The sequence below is a fragment of the Equus caballus genome, chromosome 23 (assembly GCF_041296265.1).
Source record: "Equus caballus isolate H_3958 breed thoroughbred chromosome 23, TB-T2T, whole genome shotgun sequence".
NCBI lineage: Eukaryota > Metazoa > Chordata > Mammalia > Perissodactyla > Equidae > Equus > Equus caballus.
In genome coordinates this window covers 13,614,741-13,632,527 of record NC_091706.1, presented here as the reverse complement: position 1 = coordinate 13,632,527, position 17,787 = coordinate 13,614,741, and the positions used below count along the sequence as shown (strand labels likewise).

The window sequence follows — 17,787 nt, the reverse complement described above, 5'->3', positions numbered from 1 at the left end:
GACCATCAGGGAGGCCTGAGCCCGGCGCAAGTTCGCTCTCAGCCTGAAGGTTCAGGCTGCTCTGGGATATGCTGAGAAGAGGGCCTGGAGCCCTTATAGGCTGTAGCTCCTTAAAAATCAAGGCCTACAACATATTGCAGGTGCGTGCCCATCCATTATGTACCCCCGTGGAAGGACAGGAAAGTGATTCTCCTTAACAGATGAAGAAACAACAGTAAACAAGGGTGTGCTATGAGTTTTCTCACTTTTCTCTAAAGTGCTTACTACATATACATATGCTCTTTCAGAGCTGGGAGACATTAGGGTCAACCGAGTCGTCTTTGTCTCTTAGGAAGAAAGCATCGAGATGGTTTGGAACCACGCTGCTCTATGCTGCATTTGGGCCACGAGGCCATGAGGGTCAGGCTGGGCTTATCCTCTTGCACACAACTTGAGCTACTGAAACAGCAAACTGACAGGATTCCTTGAAGACATGCACAGAAGAACAGTCCTCTTCACCAACCTTATTCCATCAATTTACCAACCTTGTAGGAGCAATAACTGCCTCCTTTAAAGAGACGTTCACACACAGGATAGGGCAAGAACATCATGTCTCATGTGCGGAGGGCTTCTTTTTCCTAAAGATTTTTATTTTTCCCTTTTCTCCCCAAAGCCCCCCGGTGCATAGTTGCATACTTTTAGTTGTGGGTCCTTTGAGTTGTGGCATGTGGGATGCCGCCTCAGCGTGGCTTAATGAGCGGTGCCATGTCTGCACCCAGGATCTGAACCGGTGAAACCCTGGACCGCTGAAGCGGAGCGCGTGAACTTAACCCGTTGGCCCCAGGGCCGACCCCGCGCAGGGCTCTTGATGAAGACTTGGGCTAGAAATACTGAGACCATAAAGCCATGTCAGTTCTTGAGGCTCCTTAAATTCTCGGAATTACCTCTTGCATGAAGAGCAGAGGCATTCCTTAGTTGTTTATTCAACACTGCTGTGGCATTTATGTTCATACGAGCTCACGTGCAGAGACCTGGGTGCCACTACAGTGGAGAGACCAGTTAGCACTTCCACTGTAAAAATCTGTTGCAGCATAGATCCGCCCTTGTTTGCAGCACTAGCTGCCAGAAAACATAGTTTTCATTTGCATCAGAATAAAGTGACTTGTGTACTCTTAACTCACGTGCAAATTTTTCTCCATTTTGAAAAAATGATATTAGGATTATGTGTTTTCTAAGCTCTAAGCTGGTGGGCTCTCCTTTTTAAAAAATCCTCTTTCCCTCCTCCCAGCTAAATGAAGGAAAGTAATTTGGGCAGACTCAAAATTTAGAGAATATTCTTTTTCTATTATCAGCTTTTCATTATGCACTGGGGGAAATACAGGATAACTTCAACAAAACAGTCCTTCTAAAACATGAAAATTTACGGTCTCTGAGTTCTATAATAACTGCCTTGAAAGAGTCCTTTGGAAGGACCAAAGAAACATATGTGTAGACGTGCCTGTGTGTAGACGCGCATATGACCTAAGCAAATCAATGCTAGAGACTGTAAAGCCAGAGCTACAAGTAATTGGATCCAAGTCCAGCGCGAGGTTTCTCAGACGGGCATTCAAACGTCAGTGCTGACTGAGCCACTAAGTATTTACTGAATGCCTACCCAGAACCCCAAGAACTTAGGCTATAAGCACAACTGCAGAGGGAACATAATTTACACACTGCTATGAGGCTTTTGAACAATTCTCTGATAAATGTATACAGTGGGCTTGTCTCTTGGCTTGAAGACTCCTTCCGAAGTTGAATTTCCTCCAGCAAAGCCTTCACAGGGTGGGGCATAGGAAGAGGGAGGAAAAACATTCCTGTAGAGAGCAGTACTAGTTCTCCTACTTTCTGCCATCGTGAATTTGCAGGCTGGCAGGCGGCAGGAGCTGGGTGGGCTGAGGTGGGAGAGCCCGCTCCTTGGTGCTGAGCGCCTGCACCTTTGCTCATGGGCCCTAGGGTGTTTCCTCAGCTGCCAACCCGTCTCACCCTCAGTATGCCAGCCCCACCACGCCTGGGAGTATGGTCTCACTTCATCCCTGCTTTGTTACTGTGGTTTTTAAAATTGTGTGTTTTAATGTATGCACACACACACTCACACACTGTCTGTCTTAGGAACAAAGTCAACAACTGCAGGACTCGTCGGGACCCTAATAACACCGCCAAAGCAGCAGAACCCTTCCTGGCCCGCTCCAAAAACACTGACAACATGCCTGGCTAACTCCACCTTCGATGCCCTTCTCCTGAGGCTGCTGGAGAGGGAAAGGAGTCCAGACAGATTTCTGCAACTCCCTGGGAACGCCTGTGCTCTGCAGCCTTTTCACTGTGGCATCTGTCAGGCATGTTCCTGGACGCTGGCAAACATGAAAGCTTCCCAACTTGGAGCCCATAAGAGCTAGAGGAAATGTGTTGCCTTTTCATATGGTTTTAGCTGAAAGTGTCCCCCATACCAGAGCAACATGGACGGTGAACTCCACTCCTATGCCGACGGACGCGATCAGGATGACCACAGGCACAGCACTGAGCTTGATTCCAATCAGGCCCATCATGCCGAAGAGCTCGACCGTCATCAGGGCCAGGACCGTCACCTTCAGAAAGACACACAGGATGAGTGACCGGGACAAACAGGCTCTGCGTGTGGAAACAAGGGAGATGATGAAGAACTGACGTGGCCTCACATCAAGATCAAGAGGGGACAGACACTGGGACCCAACACAATGGAGGCTCTGACTGGCTCTAACTGTGGACACCTGCCTCTACTCCCTAATTCAATGTCTCTCTACCGGGAAGGGAGGATTTGGGACAATTTTGGGACAGCCGCTTTGGGACAATAAGGCAGTAGAAGGAGTAAAGAAAGGCAGAGTTGGGGTCGGCCCTGTGGCCGAGTGGTTAAAGTTCTGCATGCTTTGCTTTGGAGGCCTGGGTTTGTGGGTTTGGATCCTAGGTGTAGACCTATTCCACTCATCAGCCATGCTGTGGAGGCATCCCACATACAAAGAAGAGGAAGATTGGCACAGATATTAGCTCAGGGTGAATCTTCCTCACCAAAAAAAAAAAAAAAGAAAAGAAAAGAAAAGAAAGGCAAAGTTTAGTATTCTATTGCCAAGTGTCTTTCTAGTATACCTAATGTGGAAAGCAAACACATTTCCAAAACTCTTCTACTGGAGCCATCTATAAAGAATTACACGAACACGGACTCATCACTAGCTACAGATTTAACACAGTTCAAAACAAGGTATGTCCTTCTCTGTTGAACTTGCACACCCTCCATCCTAAAGAAAGCTGACAGGATGGGGTGAACGAAAAGTTCCTTTACGTACAAGTAGCTTTGCTTTTGTTTGGAGAGCCCAGGGGCTGAGTGAGGACTTGGGAGCAAGTTAAGTGGAGGGGAAAGGGGACTGGTCGTCAGCTGCTGTGGCTCAGGTTACAGGCCCCTTCACTTCGAAGAAACGTGGAACAACTGGGGTGGACAAAGCAGCTACATCCAAGAAAAAGCTTGCATTTACCTTTCATCTGCCCTGTAAAAATTTGTGGGAGATGGAAAGAAAATCTGTGAGGTAGGCTTTGGAGTTTTTTGGCCCAAAGGGGAGAAAATAAAACACTAAACTTTACAGGGCTGGAAGAGGAGAGAAGGATCTTGCCTTCTTGGGGTGGGCAGAAGGCAGTGGTGGGGACAAGCATAATAAAGTCTCCTTTGCTTTCTTTTAATAAGCTAATGAAAGATGGACAACATCCATTGCTTAAGTACCATGCAAACTCTCACAGACTAAACATTTACCTTTTAACAAACCTGCTCACAGACTTATGGTGCAGAAACAAGACCTGGTCTCTGTTTTTATAATTTTGGCATTTTGAAGGCTATACCACAGTTCATGGAATTTAAACACTGCCATGATTTTATTAGACTCTACATGAAACTTACTTCAAATCTGAAGAGTATTACACTTAGAGAAAAGATGCCAAAAAATAGGTTGGTAATACTAGTTTCTCATTTTCCCCCAAAAGTTAAAACACACACGATATACAAAACCATCCCTAAAACCATTTTATTCATATGCCACCATCCTAACTTCTCTGATTATCCCTCTATTTGGAAGAACCTTCTCAATACTAGGTCTGGGATGTAGTCACAAAACGACACTTGAATTAAAAAAAAATTAGTTATGCTTTGAGTGTTCGTATTTAATAAATGCTCAGAGCTGTCATGGCAAGTGTGCATAAAAACTGCCCTATCTTTACAGAGAAAGTTGAAGCTGTGGGAGGGGGACACAGGATCCAAGGCTCTACCTGCCGGTGAACTCGCCACCTCCAGCCGAATAAACAGAGCACGGATGATGCAATCGCCCCCTCCTCCAGAGGCCCAGACATAAACAACACTTCCCGGCTGCAGAAAGAGCTATGCCGAAAGGAATCTGACTTCCACAAAGACCCTCAGAATAAACTCACAATGATCCCGGCCGTCCAGGGGTTCAGGAGGAAGACGGCACACACGAGGAACGTGCAGGCCAGCACCACGCTGATGGACAGCAGGAGCCAGTGGCGGAGGCCGATGTACTGCTCCCAGAAGAGGAAGGGGTAGCCGTTGGGGTAGCTGGAGAGCCCTAGGCTCGTGTAGTTGTTGCAGATGGCTCTGACCTTTTCGATCGCCTCCACGAAGTCTGAGGTGTCACGCAAGCCATTGAGGTAGAAAGGGAACTGAGCGTATTCGATGGGCTCTGCTGCAGGGACTGGACAGAGAAGCCACAGGGAGAGGCCCGTGGGTGACGGGCTCCTTGCAATACTGAGAAAGGCAAGCGGACGTCATCCAGGTAGGAAAGAGAGGCGACAGATGCCCACCATTTGCTATACCAAATGCGCCCCGGATTCTGCATCGAACAAAGAGACAGAACTCTGCGAGCAAGTCCACTCGCTGTGCCGCCTCCAACACAAAGGACAAATGGGCCCAATGGGCCTCGGGTCTTTCTAATTTTAATCTTTGGTTTAAAAAATTTCAAGCAATCATCAACCTTGATTTGGGTGGGGGGAGGCTATGATCAGTGTATTTATTTAACCTTTGATTTTAATCTTCTAGAAGCGGTCACTTTTGTAATGGGTCTAAACAACTTACGAATTCAGTTGCGGGAACGTTTTTTGTTCAACTGACACAAGGGAAAATACTAAGTTCAAACTGTTTTACTCAACCACTTACGAGAACAAAATAACTTGAAAGTCATGCTTTATTGAGAAAAATGCTTAACTTTCTTATCCTTTTAGTGATCTACTTAAGTGATCACTCTTAAACCTTCCATGCTTCTTTTTTAATGCAATGCTAAGTCTTCAGCAGCAGGGGAAGAAATCCTTACACAACAAGCATTTCGTTACTGCCGGTGTGTGTTCCAGACCCTTTGGGGTCATTCAGTTGACTTGCTAAACATGATTTGCCCTATTATAATCTCAACTATAAATTTTCATTAAGACAAGCCTTGGCTGCTTGCCACAAGCTCTGGGGTTTAGATACAGGGAAGCACAACCCGCTGACTCTCCAGCGCTGTCTGCAAAGGGACTGTCGCCTTTCTCACGTCCTCCCTCGGCCTCGTGTCCAAGGTATAAGCTACTAATATATCTCACATAATGCAAATCGAATCCATGCAGAACCACCTTTCACGGTCGGGGCTGAGAGGTGGAAGGAAAAGGACGCTGCTGTGTATAGACTTTCTGCTCCAGTGTAAACAGCTCTGACAGAGCACAGGTGCTTGGTGGCTTATAGGACGACCCAACTTGCCAAGAATCCCTTCAACACCACAGTTGACAAAATTAAGATAAACATACGATCGTCCATGATAAAACTTTGCGCCAGCAAAAGAACACTCGACCTGGAGGCACCCCCACCTCACACAGAACAGCTGGCACTCAAGCGAGATGCCTGGTGGCGTCTCAGAGGCAAAGCCACACAGGACATTAGAGACTCTTCTCTCTCAACGTGATGGAGCTTGGGCTGTATGCCATTACACATCCTCATCTGTCTCCCAGAGTTTTAAACTAAAAGAAATACATCGTTCTGTTTACACTTCTGAACCCTGGGTAGCATCAACGGATGGGGGCTGTGACTGAGCCTGGAGGAACAGGGCAGGGCGCCTCCATAAGCCCACAGGCCCTCCATTGGGGCTACTTACTTCTCAGCCTGGTCTCTGGCATGTAGTCGGCTTTGTCGTGGACCCACTCAGGACGGTGAGGCCGGATGTTGGCCTGGGAGGCAGCATAAGCCACGGGGTCATTGCTCACCCAAGCGGTCAGGTAGATGTAGAAAGCGCTGGGATTAATGATGCCGTCTGCATCCACCAGGCGCCGTTTAGTCAACTGCAAAATGAAAGAACAGGGGCCTTTCAGAATTGGGTTTTGGACAAACGCATTCCTGCCTGGAGAGAAAGGAGGCAGAGCTCCAGGCCAGCGTTTGCAACAAAGAAGCGAATGCCCACCATGTGAAGGTGGAGGAAACCCCATCAGAGCACCTTTGGTTTCTTTCAAAATGTACTTATCCAAGGATGCCATAATCGGCGTGTTTATAACACACACACAGCTCTGCAGATGGCCCAGGAATCGACTGCACCAATTAAACCCGAATGCTAAAAGACTGTCTGCAGCCAAGGCGGAGAATGAACAATCTGGAGAAACATATTTATAGGAGGGGAAGGGGGAAAAAAACCTGGCAAGAATCCCTGTACACGTCTGTGTGCAGTTAACCTCTGCTGTTAACACTGAAGGAAATGCCACCCAGTAAATGGAGGAGAGCTATAAAAATAAAACAACATCTGTATAAATTTTGCTAACACTAGCCTCCTATGACCTGTGTATTCAAAAAATGCCCATCGCCAGAAAGTGGAAGGGATGGTGCACAACCACGGTCTTTCTGGGTAATCTGATTTCTGAGAGGTGGTCCCACTTAGTGTGCCACATCCGACATCTGGCCAGATGCACGCTCCCTCTAAAGTAGGTCTTGTGGGCTTTGCTTGGGTGAAAAACACTGTGAGACAGATATGCACGCAAGCACACACACATATATTTTTTTTTCCTGTTTACTTTAGATTCAGGCCTGGTTCCAACATTTTTCGTCTTTTTTTAACAAAATGAAAAACACCAGTGACAGCAGTTAACAGAGAAAGAGTGAAGGAAGAAAGAGAGTGGAGGAGAATGAGAGAACTAAATTTCAGGGATCTGGATTCAATTAATCCACAGGATAGGTAACAACTGCAGGTCTTCCAGCCGTCTCTGGAGTGACACAGTACAGCTCACGGCCTCCATGCACGCGGCACGCTTTCCTCCCTCCCAGGCAGAGGAAATGATGTCTGGGGGCCTGGCCCAATCACATTTGTTCCACAGTGTCCCTGGTCCCTGAAGGCCGACCCAACCCCCGGGCATCTCCCGCTATCTCTCAGACAGGCTCGTCTGCCTACATCCTTGTCAAACCTGACAGCATGCTGCGTGCGGCCATAAAGCACTGAGTTCACACTCCATAATAACTCTGAACAATGTACTTTGTAAATCTGTCACCTTTAATGCCAGCAAAAAAGGGGAGACAATAAACAGAGCTGCTGGGAAGATCATTAGCATGACGGTTTTCTGCCTGAAGGTGAAGCAAGTAAGCTAGAGAGAGCAGAGGGAGCAGGATCGGGGAAAGGCAGTAGTGGTGTTGGACTCATCTGAAATCTAAAGGGCCCAAACACACTCCCCAACATGCCTGAGGAATCAAAAGGGGAATGCTGGGATCCAAGTGTCCCAGAGAAGATGCAAATGCGGTTGGGGAATGTGAAACCAAATAGACACGGCTCTTATTACATAGGCAGTGAGCAGGACGGCGAGTGCACTCAGATTTCAAGGATTTGCATTTCCACTTGCCTCACTCATGACAGAGCGATCTGTCTGTCCTCCTTCTCTACCCCTTGGGCCAGGGTGACCCAAAGGAATCAAATGCAACAAATCCTCCATCCTTCTAGTAACCTCTCTGATCTCCTAATCCGTCCATCCACCCCAAATTCTGCTCATTCAGATGACTACTACCCAATGAATGCATCTTTCCAAGTTTGAATATAATCAAGACCAACATGGTAACAAGTGCTAGAATTCGAAAGAGAACAGCACAACAGCATTTCTAGCATCTGAAAGAGCCTCCAAGTCTCGACTGTACTTTGTTCTGACAACTGCTCTGGAGGTAGGACACACTTGTCCCATTTGATGGATGAGCAAAGTGAGGGTCCCTGTTTTGCCTGCAGTCATACAATTGGGTGGTGGGATGAACTGAATTAGAGCCAACTCCATACTCTACAGCCCCTGATGCCGCAGGTCTCTCGAGAGCACAGGCTGGGATGGAAGGCTGTCAACCAGTCTTGAATATGGCAGCCGCCCCAAACCTCTGCTCAACAGCGCCCCACAAAACACACACCCCTCCGCCCCCGGTGTCGGGCAGTGAGAGTACCTGACTGATGTCGATGGGCTTATCGCGGCTGCCAGTTTGCACCAGGAGTTTGTAGGCAAGGACCCCATCATCTGATCCATTTTTGTAATTGTTTGGCATGATTTTCCCAGTTTCCCAGTCACTGTCAAATGCATCCTGAAGTCCTACAAAAGGCAAATGTGTGTAATATGTTACAACTCTCAACCGGAATGATGCTGGTCCCAATGTGGGGGCCGAGGACAGCGAGCAGGACAGGGGAGTGTTGGACACCAACCTCAACACTCCATAGTCTACCTGGATTCTACTTCAAGGTCAACGGTACTATTAGACTTTTCACGAATGAACTTCAGGTTGCTAATAATCATTGCTTCAAAGGCAGAAGGGGCAAATACTTGTTTCTAAGAAACAAATAAATACACGTTTATCTTTACATGAAAAATAACTTCTTCTTGCCCATGACCATCCAAAAGAAAGCAAGAGAGAGTGTGAGAGAGCTGGCTGGCTGGGGAGGAAGACACCCCAGGCTCGTTAACTGTTTCACGCCACTGTCAGGCGCTAAGCCCTGGGTGCTTCCATACAACCAGAAATTCCAGTCGGAGGGAAAAACACATTCAAACTCCCAACTTCAAACAGCAGCTCAGCTGCTTCTCCAGCCCAGGGTGAATGAACACGATTCTGTCAATTTGTTCCATCTGTTCGACTTGTGGAGCTAATATAAGCTGTGGGATCGGCTGCCAGGTTGTGTAAAGATCACAGCCAACACCTATTCACTCTCGACTGCTCTCTTCCTCTCTGCCACCCTTCATTCGAAGAGGGGTGTGGAGGAGAGGGAAGGGAGGGGCCTCAAGCGCGCACGTGCGTGCAGGGAAATACCTCACGGGGTAAATTTGGATCCGATTGAGAACAGGAAGCCACAGCCCAATACAAGGGGGCTCTGTGAGAACAGATGACAAACCGCAAGCCCAGGGAGGGGAAGGAAAGGGCTTTCTGGGCTTGGGGGATGGGCGAGCCCACCAGCCCACCACACACAGCTGCGCTTGGCCTCTGTAATCAAAACCATCATTGCGGCCCTGATGGTTTGGCTACAGCTGTAAAGAGATAAGTGTGCTGGCAGAGAAAACAGGGCCCTGGCGACCCGGCCTGAGGGTCTGAGCGATTGCCAGTGTGCACACACTCTCCTCTGACACCCCTACCCCCACTCCAACACCCTGCTCCCCCCAGTCACCTCCCAAGTAGAACTCCCAACCTCAGCAGCTCAGGAAACCACATCTTTTGAACAAGCTGCACATGCATGGGTTAGACACGGCCAGTAGGAAGGGAGAAGGGTTTATTTCAAGACATGCCTTAAGTGACTTCAAAGACCCCCCCCCCCCAAAAAAAACGAGTTCCATCAGTGCTCAGAATGGTTAAGCTCTGGGGTTTCAAGTTGTGGGGAGAGGGGAACACAGGACCCTGCCTCTCTGTCTCCAGCTCTGTCTCTTTAAACCTTCTCCACACATCGCTGTGGGCATTGTTTTTAAACGAACAATTTCGGGATAGAGACTGTGGGCTCAGTGGTGACAGAAGGCGCTGTTGGGGTGAGTGTGGAGGGGTGCAGGCGGGGAAGACCACCAGGCCAGCCGGCTCTCGACTCTCACACAGACGGTTTTTCATAGCAAGGCATGCACACAACAAGCCGTATTGAACAGATGTTATTTTATTACCTAGAGCCTTTTTTTCTGTTCTTGAAAAAAATAAACAGGAGGGGAAAAACAACCCCTCTGCCCCCCAAAAACGAGGCCTGGTCTGTTTTCCTCACCATAATAGAATTTTCATCACTTCATGGCTTGTATGTACTTTAACCCTTTCCCTTCTGATCCGCCAATCCTAAAGAGCAGCTCAAGCTCTGTGAGCACTGGCTGGCATTTTACGCCAACTACCCCTCATTTAGCTCGGACAACAACCGCGTGAGGTAACCCTGTTCCTGTGAGGGTTCCCACTTTACAGAGGAGGAACAAGGAGAGGAAAAGGTGAAGAAACTTGATGAAGGCCACCCGGCAGGGAAGTGTTCGGGCTAAGCTTTGAACCCAGGCAGCCTGAGTCCAGGGTCAGCTTGAAGCATCGATGCTCTAAGTTGTCCTGAACACACCATTGTGCCAGAAGCATTTGTTGGAGGCACGAGAAGATCAGCAGAGTTAACCTGGGCACCCACGACGTCTGGTAGGAAATGAGGGGTCTGAAAAATTCGAGCGCAGATTTAACCATGTATACACTAAGACTCTGGGGACACCCTAGAGTGAAACAAAGGAAGACAGACCTGATTTGAGGAGGTCAGCCCTGCCAGCAATTCAGATTAACTCACCACCTATGCCGGACCCCCACACGCCATTCACTCTACTGGGGATTCAAAGGCACATGAGAAACAGTCAGACTTCATGGAAAAGTTAAGTCCTTTCATAATCAGTATCCTATTTTCTGACTAATTACCAAAAAGCTCAAGCAACAATGGGTTGGCCTAAGTGTATGCACAATGCATGATCCTGGACACAAAGCAAGGGACAAGGACTGGTTTCCATCATCCCTTGCCCAGCATTTCATATTCCAACCCATGCATGCTTCTGCAGAAAGGAACTGTGACATTTTACAGCAAAACATGAAAGTTTTAGTTAGAACTTTTTTCATTTTAAATATTTTATACTAAAAATTATTTTCTAGTGTAAAGTTCTGAGCTAAATAACCCAATTGTCAATTTTTCTTTGATATGGGACCCTAAAATGAAAATGTTAATCTGAATTTGATTTGCATAATTAAGTGTGAAATATAAACCAATACCATTTGGACATGATGCACAGTGTGGTTTTTATCTCCATTTTCACTTTATGTGCATGTGTGTTTAAAGATGACATGTGAGGTAATTTCTTTATTACCATTATATATTTTTACGAGTAAAAAAAACCCCAAAAAACTATTGGGATGTTGATAAGGACCAATGGAATGACATGGTTTTTAATGGAATTACTATTTAATTCCGTTAAAAACCAATGAGGGTCCCATCACTTAACAACCACAAAATGTTCTGAAGGGAAGCGGATTCAAGGATAACTACTTCCTTGGAGGAAACATTCAAAGGCCAAATCAACCACTTAATAGGACTGAAAACGTCTAGTTAGCCAAGGGCCCCAGCACCTGGCCATTCTGTGCACAGTGCTTTGCTGGACCTCCTGTCAGACGCGGAGTCCCACGGCTGCCCGGATCTGGACTCAGGAGCATGAATGGATCTCACTTGGTCTAAGTGGCTGCTGTTGACTTAGTGATCAAAACATGATTCAAATGCACCTTTTACAAAGATTCTCAAGGCCAACTGCCTTAGGTCTTTAAAAGGGATGAAAGCATATGGATAATTTACGATACGCTATAAAAAGGTTAGCCCTCTGCACTGCCTGAAGAGAATAACCCTCTACCCACTTCCCAAGCTCTAACATGCCATATTGAGCGTCCAAAGGAATGGCCGAAGACACTGAAATCAATTCTACAGTGACTCTCCTTTGCTCAGATACTGGCAGTGCACTGCAGGTCTCCTCGTCATTTGTGGCAAGTTATTTGCATGTCTTTGGCCAGTGGCGAAAAAATGAAAAGCAGGGAACCTCTCATTTTACTCATTATCTGAAAAACACTGCCTCCAAAACTACTGTAAAAAATAAGACTTGGAACAAATTCAAGTTAATCTCAAGAGCATAATTAAAAAAATAATATTAACGTCATGCAGTTCTCTTTGCTTTCCTCAAAAAAGGCTATACATATTTGAACAAAATTCTAGGAACACTAGTCAAGGTCAGAAACTGCACTGAACAGATTTGAATCAACCTCAAGCTGTTTATCATTTCATGCAAACTCACAGGGAAATTGGCTGCTTAATCTTTACATACAAGTGTACTGACTTAAGACCAAAAAAGGCACTCAAATCTGTGTTTAAACAAACCTAATTAAGAGGGAAATTAAGACAATCATTTGGATAACTGAAGCCAAAAAATGTTTGGGGCCATAATTATTTGGGTATTTCAGTAAAAGCATTTTTCCTGGAATTGTGTGGATAATTATCTTGATTCTCCACTTTACTTTGCATGTGTCAACAGAGAATAAATGAACAGATGCTCTCGGAATCACTGAATACATTCATATTTAGTCAGCAGTTAGGAGCAAATTTAGATCTTTTTTTTTTTTCCAGTTTACTATTATTTCCTAGGAATGTTTTTAAGAACATGATAAGAAGCTAACAAAGACATTTTAAAGCAGAATTTGATTATTTACGAAATACCACTAAATGTGATTAAGCATTTATAAGTTTACTTCATGTGCCGAGTCAAAAGATGGTCAAAATATGGAATTTTAAATTATATTCACCATAGATGCAAAATCTACTGGTTTAGTAAACTATGACATGGCAATGAGTCAGCCTAGAAGTCCCATCAGCACTTTGATTTCACTTGGTCACCAAAGTAGCCACCAGCCAAAAAAAGAGCACTACAAGCATCCAGCTCCATAGTTTATAACACACTTTCCCATTTCTTAACGTGCACTCATAAATTCTTACAGAAGTTCCTGAGTCACCCGTTTGCATTGTTTGCATCATTTTATAGGTAAAAGCCAGATTTGGGAGGTTGCCCCAGAAACAGTCTATATAAGAATTTTAAGCAACACTGAGAAGTCAATGAAACATGTCAGTGTTACACTATAATCTAACACGTTAATAAAGTGAACAAAGGAACTTGTGGAAGCTGAACGCACAGAGGACAAACGCCCTCCAGCAGCATCTTACCTTGGAGCCAGTCTCTGAAGTAGTGCAGCCACATTTTGGGAAGCTGTTTATTTTCTTCCAACATGACATACTTCACGTTACTGAAACTCTTGTGAAGGTCGTAAAGTAAGTGCTGGATATTCGGGTAGTCTGCTTTCTGGGTGACTATATACATGTTGTAGAAAGAGAAGTATTTGAACTGGGCAGCAATAAAGTCATATTCTCTGGTTTCCCGAGGCACAATGTCTGTAAGGTCCAGACCGTCACGCACTCGGGTGGTCCCATAAAGGCTGACCCCCAGTAAGCCCAAGAAAAGGAAGATCACCACGACCTGCAAGAGAATAAGAGGCACAGCATCAGACCCAGAGGAACACAGCTCCCTCTTCCTTGACAAGGGTAAGCTGTTTGGTTTATACCTCATTTAGCCACCAAACTGGCCCTGACATAGCATGCAGGGGGCATCCACCCAGAGAGAAAAAGATACCATCACGGGAATCGCATTTTTAAGCAAGCTCATGAAGAATAAAACGTTTGAAATGCAAGGAGTTGCTCTAAAGTCATGGAAACACTTGCTACATAGACATTCACTCCTGTAGAAGATGAGCTCATTAAAAGGGCCCCACGTCTTAAAAGGACTGACTCTTTTGGAGGCCTAAAATATATCACACCCACCCAAACAAGCAGTCTAACGACTTCCATAGAAGCCTGTTATTTCTTGAGGCAGGAAGAGTCTTCTGTTCTGGTGGGTTACCTTGGCTTTTGGTTTCAAGAGGAAAGGAGCATAGTGTTTCTCAGCGAATGACGAGAGCGTCCACTTGGTGCAGGGAGGCTCGAGGCAGTGGAGGCTGGAGTCAGAGAACTGGGAGAGCAGGTCCCTCGTGGAGCTGGTGCTCTCGGGGCTCTGGCAGCTGAGGGTGTCCTGGGTCATGGTGACAGGCTGCACAGAGATCTCAGAGCGAGGCTCGGCAGTGGTGTAGTACACGTGTGTGTGAGGGTCGTACTCGGTGCGCAGCTGCACGGTGGACTGCATGGTGATCTGTGTTTCATGGGCAAAGCTGTGGCTGCTGTAGGGGGGCGGGGGGCTGTAGCGAGTGTTATCCTGCGTCTCCGTGTAGGCCTGAGGTTCCACCTGAATCACTCTGCTGACACAGGGGCTGCAAGAAGGGGAGACGCTGCACCGTTATACAGAAACAGGGAAGCGTGCTTTCATTTTTGCCAGTGGCTGATAATACGTATTTTACATAGCTCTGATTTAGGAGAGAAACAGCATATCGTCGAACTCCATAAACATCACCTGATTTATCCATCTGACTTACACATGAGTAAGTCAAAAGAGGCCAAATGGATGGCTGATCCTGAATTTGGCTGACAAAATCAAGTAAAATGCTGACGAACCCTGTCAAAGCATAATTCCTAACAAAACACCCCACCGGAAGGGATATTTTTTCCAGATGGGTGCTTTTCAACCTTGGTTCTGCCCTAATTCACAGAGATATGAAATACTCCTAACAATCAGCAATATTGGTCCATGACAGAAAAAATGATCACATGTACCAGAACCTCAGGGCCGTGAGCACGTGTGGTGGGGGGAGGGGAGACTCCCAGTGACTGGCGGCCCCAGGGAAGCCTCCTCTGCCCACTGTCGGCCCTGCCTCCAGCACACCAGAACAAGCCCCATTAACAGTACGCCCTTCCAAGGCCACAGCAGCCAGAAAATGTACCTTGTAAAACAGCAGAAAATATCCAATCTCCTGTCCTCACGTCGATACAAATCCATGCTGAGAATTGCAGGGAAAATGAGCAGAACCATAGCAAAATTGAACACCACTACTACAGCCGCCTGGGGGCAGGAAAAAAAATTGCAGAGGTCACCAATATGTCTCCTTCCAGTCAGAGGACTGCTTTGAAAATAAAGATGTTTTAAACATCTTTCTTTCACTTTCCTACTGAAGTGTTTAAAACTGAAATAAACGTCGGAGTTTCTCAGCATTTTGCTTCTCTTCCATCATTAAGAGACCATTTGACTGGGACAGGCCCCCATCATTCTGACCCTTCCCATCTCTAATAATTCTATGAACTCATAAAGTACAAACGTAGGGACTTAACTAGCATCTTGCTAGCAACCTAACCAAACCAAATCTACAAAGGCAGAACGTGCAATATACTTGAGAAGTTTTAATTCAAAACAAAAAGGAAGGTTTCCCTCTCTGAACATTTCTAAGAGTTCATGCAAACCTGATTTCACACTTAGAAAACTTAGACAGAAAGTAGACTGAGTATATGAAAATGTCACCTTTAAAACATGAAATAAAATTTCAAACACGTCCCCTGAGGTTTTTAAAAGGCACATTCCAAAAAGCCCCTGCAGGAGCCTGCGGGGGTGCAGGCGCAGGACAGAAAGGCCATGCAGAGTTAAGCAGAAACTCCTGTGAGTGATTACAGTATGCAGAGTAAATAAGGACAGATTCAAAAGTCACTGCATAACCTAGAATAAACACGGGCCAGGGTCTGCAGTGCTGTGGCAGATCTCCTGGTGACCTACTAAAAAGTACACAATTGGGCTGTTCACAGGCAAAAGTCAACACAGCACAGCTGAAAGGGCTGTCCTCTCCCGTTCGGACAGGCATGGAAAGCAGCAGCACAATCAAAAATGTAACTGGAATGCTGAGCAACCAAGAAATCAGCAGAAAGTTTTTTCAAAATTAAAAACTCTTATGAGGTTTTTCAAAGAACTGCTTCATTCTAAAGCCTTCTCAAATGAGGCAAACGTCTCAGGGAGAGAAAAGCAACCTGATCCTAAGAGGTACCTGACAACTGCCGAGGAGGGTCCACACAGGGCTTGGACGGTACCTGTGAACGCTCGCTCCAGGGCAGCGGCGAGCCCACGTTCAGGGAGATGCCTGCCAGTAATCAATTCCCTGTCAATTCTACAAAACCAAAAAACAACTGAGGGTCTCCTTTTAAAAATTACCTAACCCCTCTCTTCTTAGTCTGCCTTGAAAACAAATCAATTCAAAATACATGAAACCTGTGAATTTACCATTCTGATGTGTGTATTTTAAAGACCTGCCTGATAGGCTTGTTTTCATAAGCAAATCACTGTTTTCACCACAGGAGTTATCCAAGAGACAAATACTTTAAAAAGAAAAGTTGGGACACCATGCTGGGTACTGGAGACGCAAAGATAAACAGGACAAAATCCTGCTCTCAAGGATGGACACAGCCAGACCTATACACAAGTTACAGTCCAGGCTGATGAACACAGTCATGAAAGCACGCCCAGGGTCCAGAGCGGCTCCGAGGAGGAGAGTGCATGGAGTGGGGGGGAAGGGGAGAGTGCATGGGGAGTGGAGGGTGGGCAAGGAAGGTTTCTCGGGGAGATGCAAAAGACAAAAAAAGACCTCTGATGGGACCAGGGAGGAAGGATGGCCCATGTGGAGGAAATCCGACAGGCAGTGTCTGAGAGGGACACATCTGGCACCAGCCATTAGTACTGCTGGGCTTAAAATTCTGTTGGGGAAGAGAAAGGAGGAGCGGTGGGAGATCAGGTGGTTAAGACACGATTCATTCGATTCCTACAGCAACCACGATAGACATTATTATTACTGTTGATGCCATTACCTAATAATAAAGACCCCCTGGTGCAGAGGAAGGTCACCTGTTTGAGGTTACCCAGTAAATCAGATTCAAACACAGGCCTGATGCCAACCCTCAGACCAACTGAGACCTGGGAGTTCTTGTCAGATCTGGTCACTTCCAGAGAGGTTGGACACAGGCTGGGTTAGGACTCCTGACCAATCAGACAATATGGATGCTGGGAAGAACAGGTCTGATTTTTTCAGATTTTCCGGGAAAATTTAATCCTGGGGGTGGAATCCTTACAGGTATTTTTGGTTGTTATTTTGTTTTTTAAATTATTATTTTAGAATTCTGGAGAGGAACATAGAGGAGAAACTCTGTATATCTCACTTTAAACGGAAGTCCCCAAGGACGAGGGCAGAAACTGTGGAACTATGAGCCATGTGGGCAGACACATGTGGCCCTGGCGTTCTGGCGAGAATAACACTGACGATCCCGCAGTGGCTAGGGAGTAACTTGATGCCAGGCTCTTCGATCGGAGGGATGTGTGGTGGAAATGAAGGGATGGGAGATGAACCCCAAAGCAGTGTCCCATCTAAACTTACCGTCAAACGGCACATGACATACACAGGGAGAACGGGTTCTGACAAGAAAAAGGCAGAACGTCAACGCCCCCCAAAGTGCATCAAAACAGTAAAAGTGAATGGCAAGGCTTTCTCAGGAAGGGAGAAGCATGACTGCTGGAGCCGGGGGAGTTTAAGGAACTGCAAATAAATCTGAAAAGGTGGCGGGGATGACCTGCACCAATTCCTGTGCTTGAAGGAAACATCCCAGCCCCCAGGGGGCAACTACACGGCCCCAGGAGACACTTGTCAAGTGCAGAGGCGGACTGGCCCTGCCTAGAGGGGCCTCATCCAAACCCCCTCACCATTGGAACAATAAGGCATTTTGTGCTGGGAGTTTTCACTGAAGAACAAATACCATTCAGGTACCA

General features: G+C 46.4%; 1 protein-coding gene across 6 annotated transcripts in view; it reads right to left on the bottom strand.

The window, feature by feature from the left end:
* PTCH1 (patched 1) overlaps positions 1–17,787 on the bottom strand; it is a 69,837-nt gene that overhangs the window by 10,699 nt on the left and 41,351 nt on the right. For all 6 annotated transcript variants that reach the window (XM_023627018.2, XM_023627016.2, XM_023627017.2 and 3 more), the window contains 7 exon segments: positions 14,936–15,054; positions 13,966–14,368; positions 13,236–13,545; positions 8,462–8,604; positions 6,165–6,348; positions 4,459–4,739; positions 2,463–2,600 (listed from right to left, as the gene is read on the bottom strand). In XM_023627018.2, the coding sequence (XP_023482786.1) occupies positions 2,463–2,600; positions 4,459–4,739; positions 6,165–6,348; positions 8,462–8,604; positions 13,236–13,545; positions 13,966–14,368; positions 14,936–15,054 (1,578 nt within the window).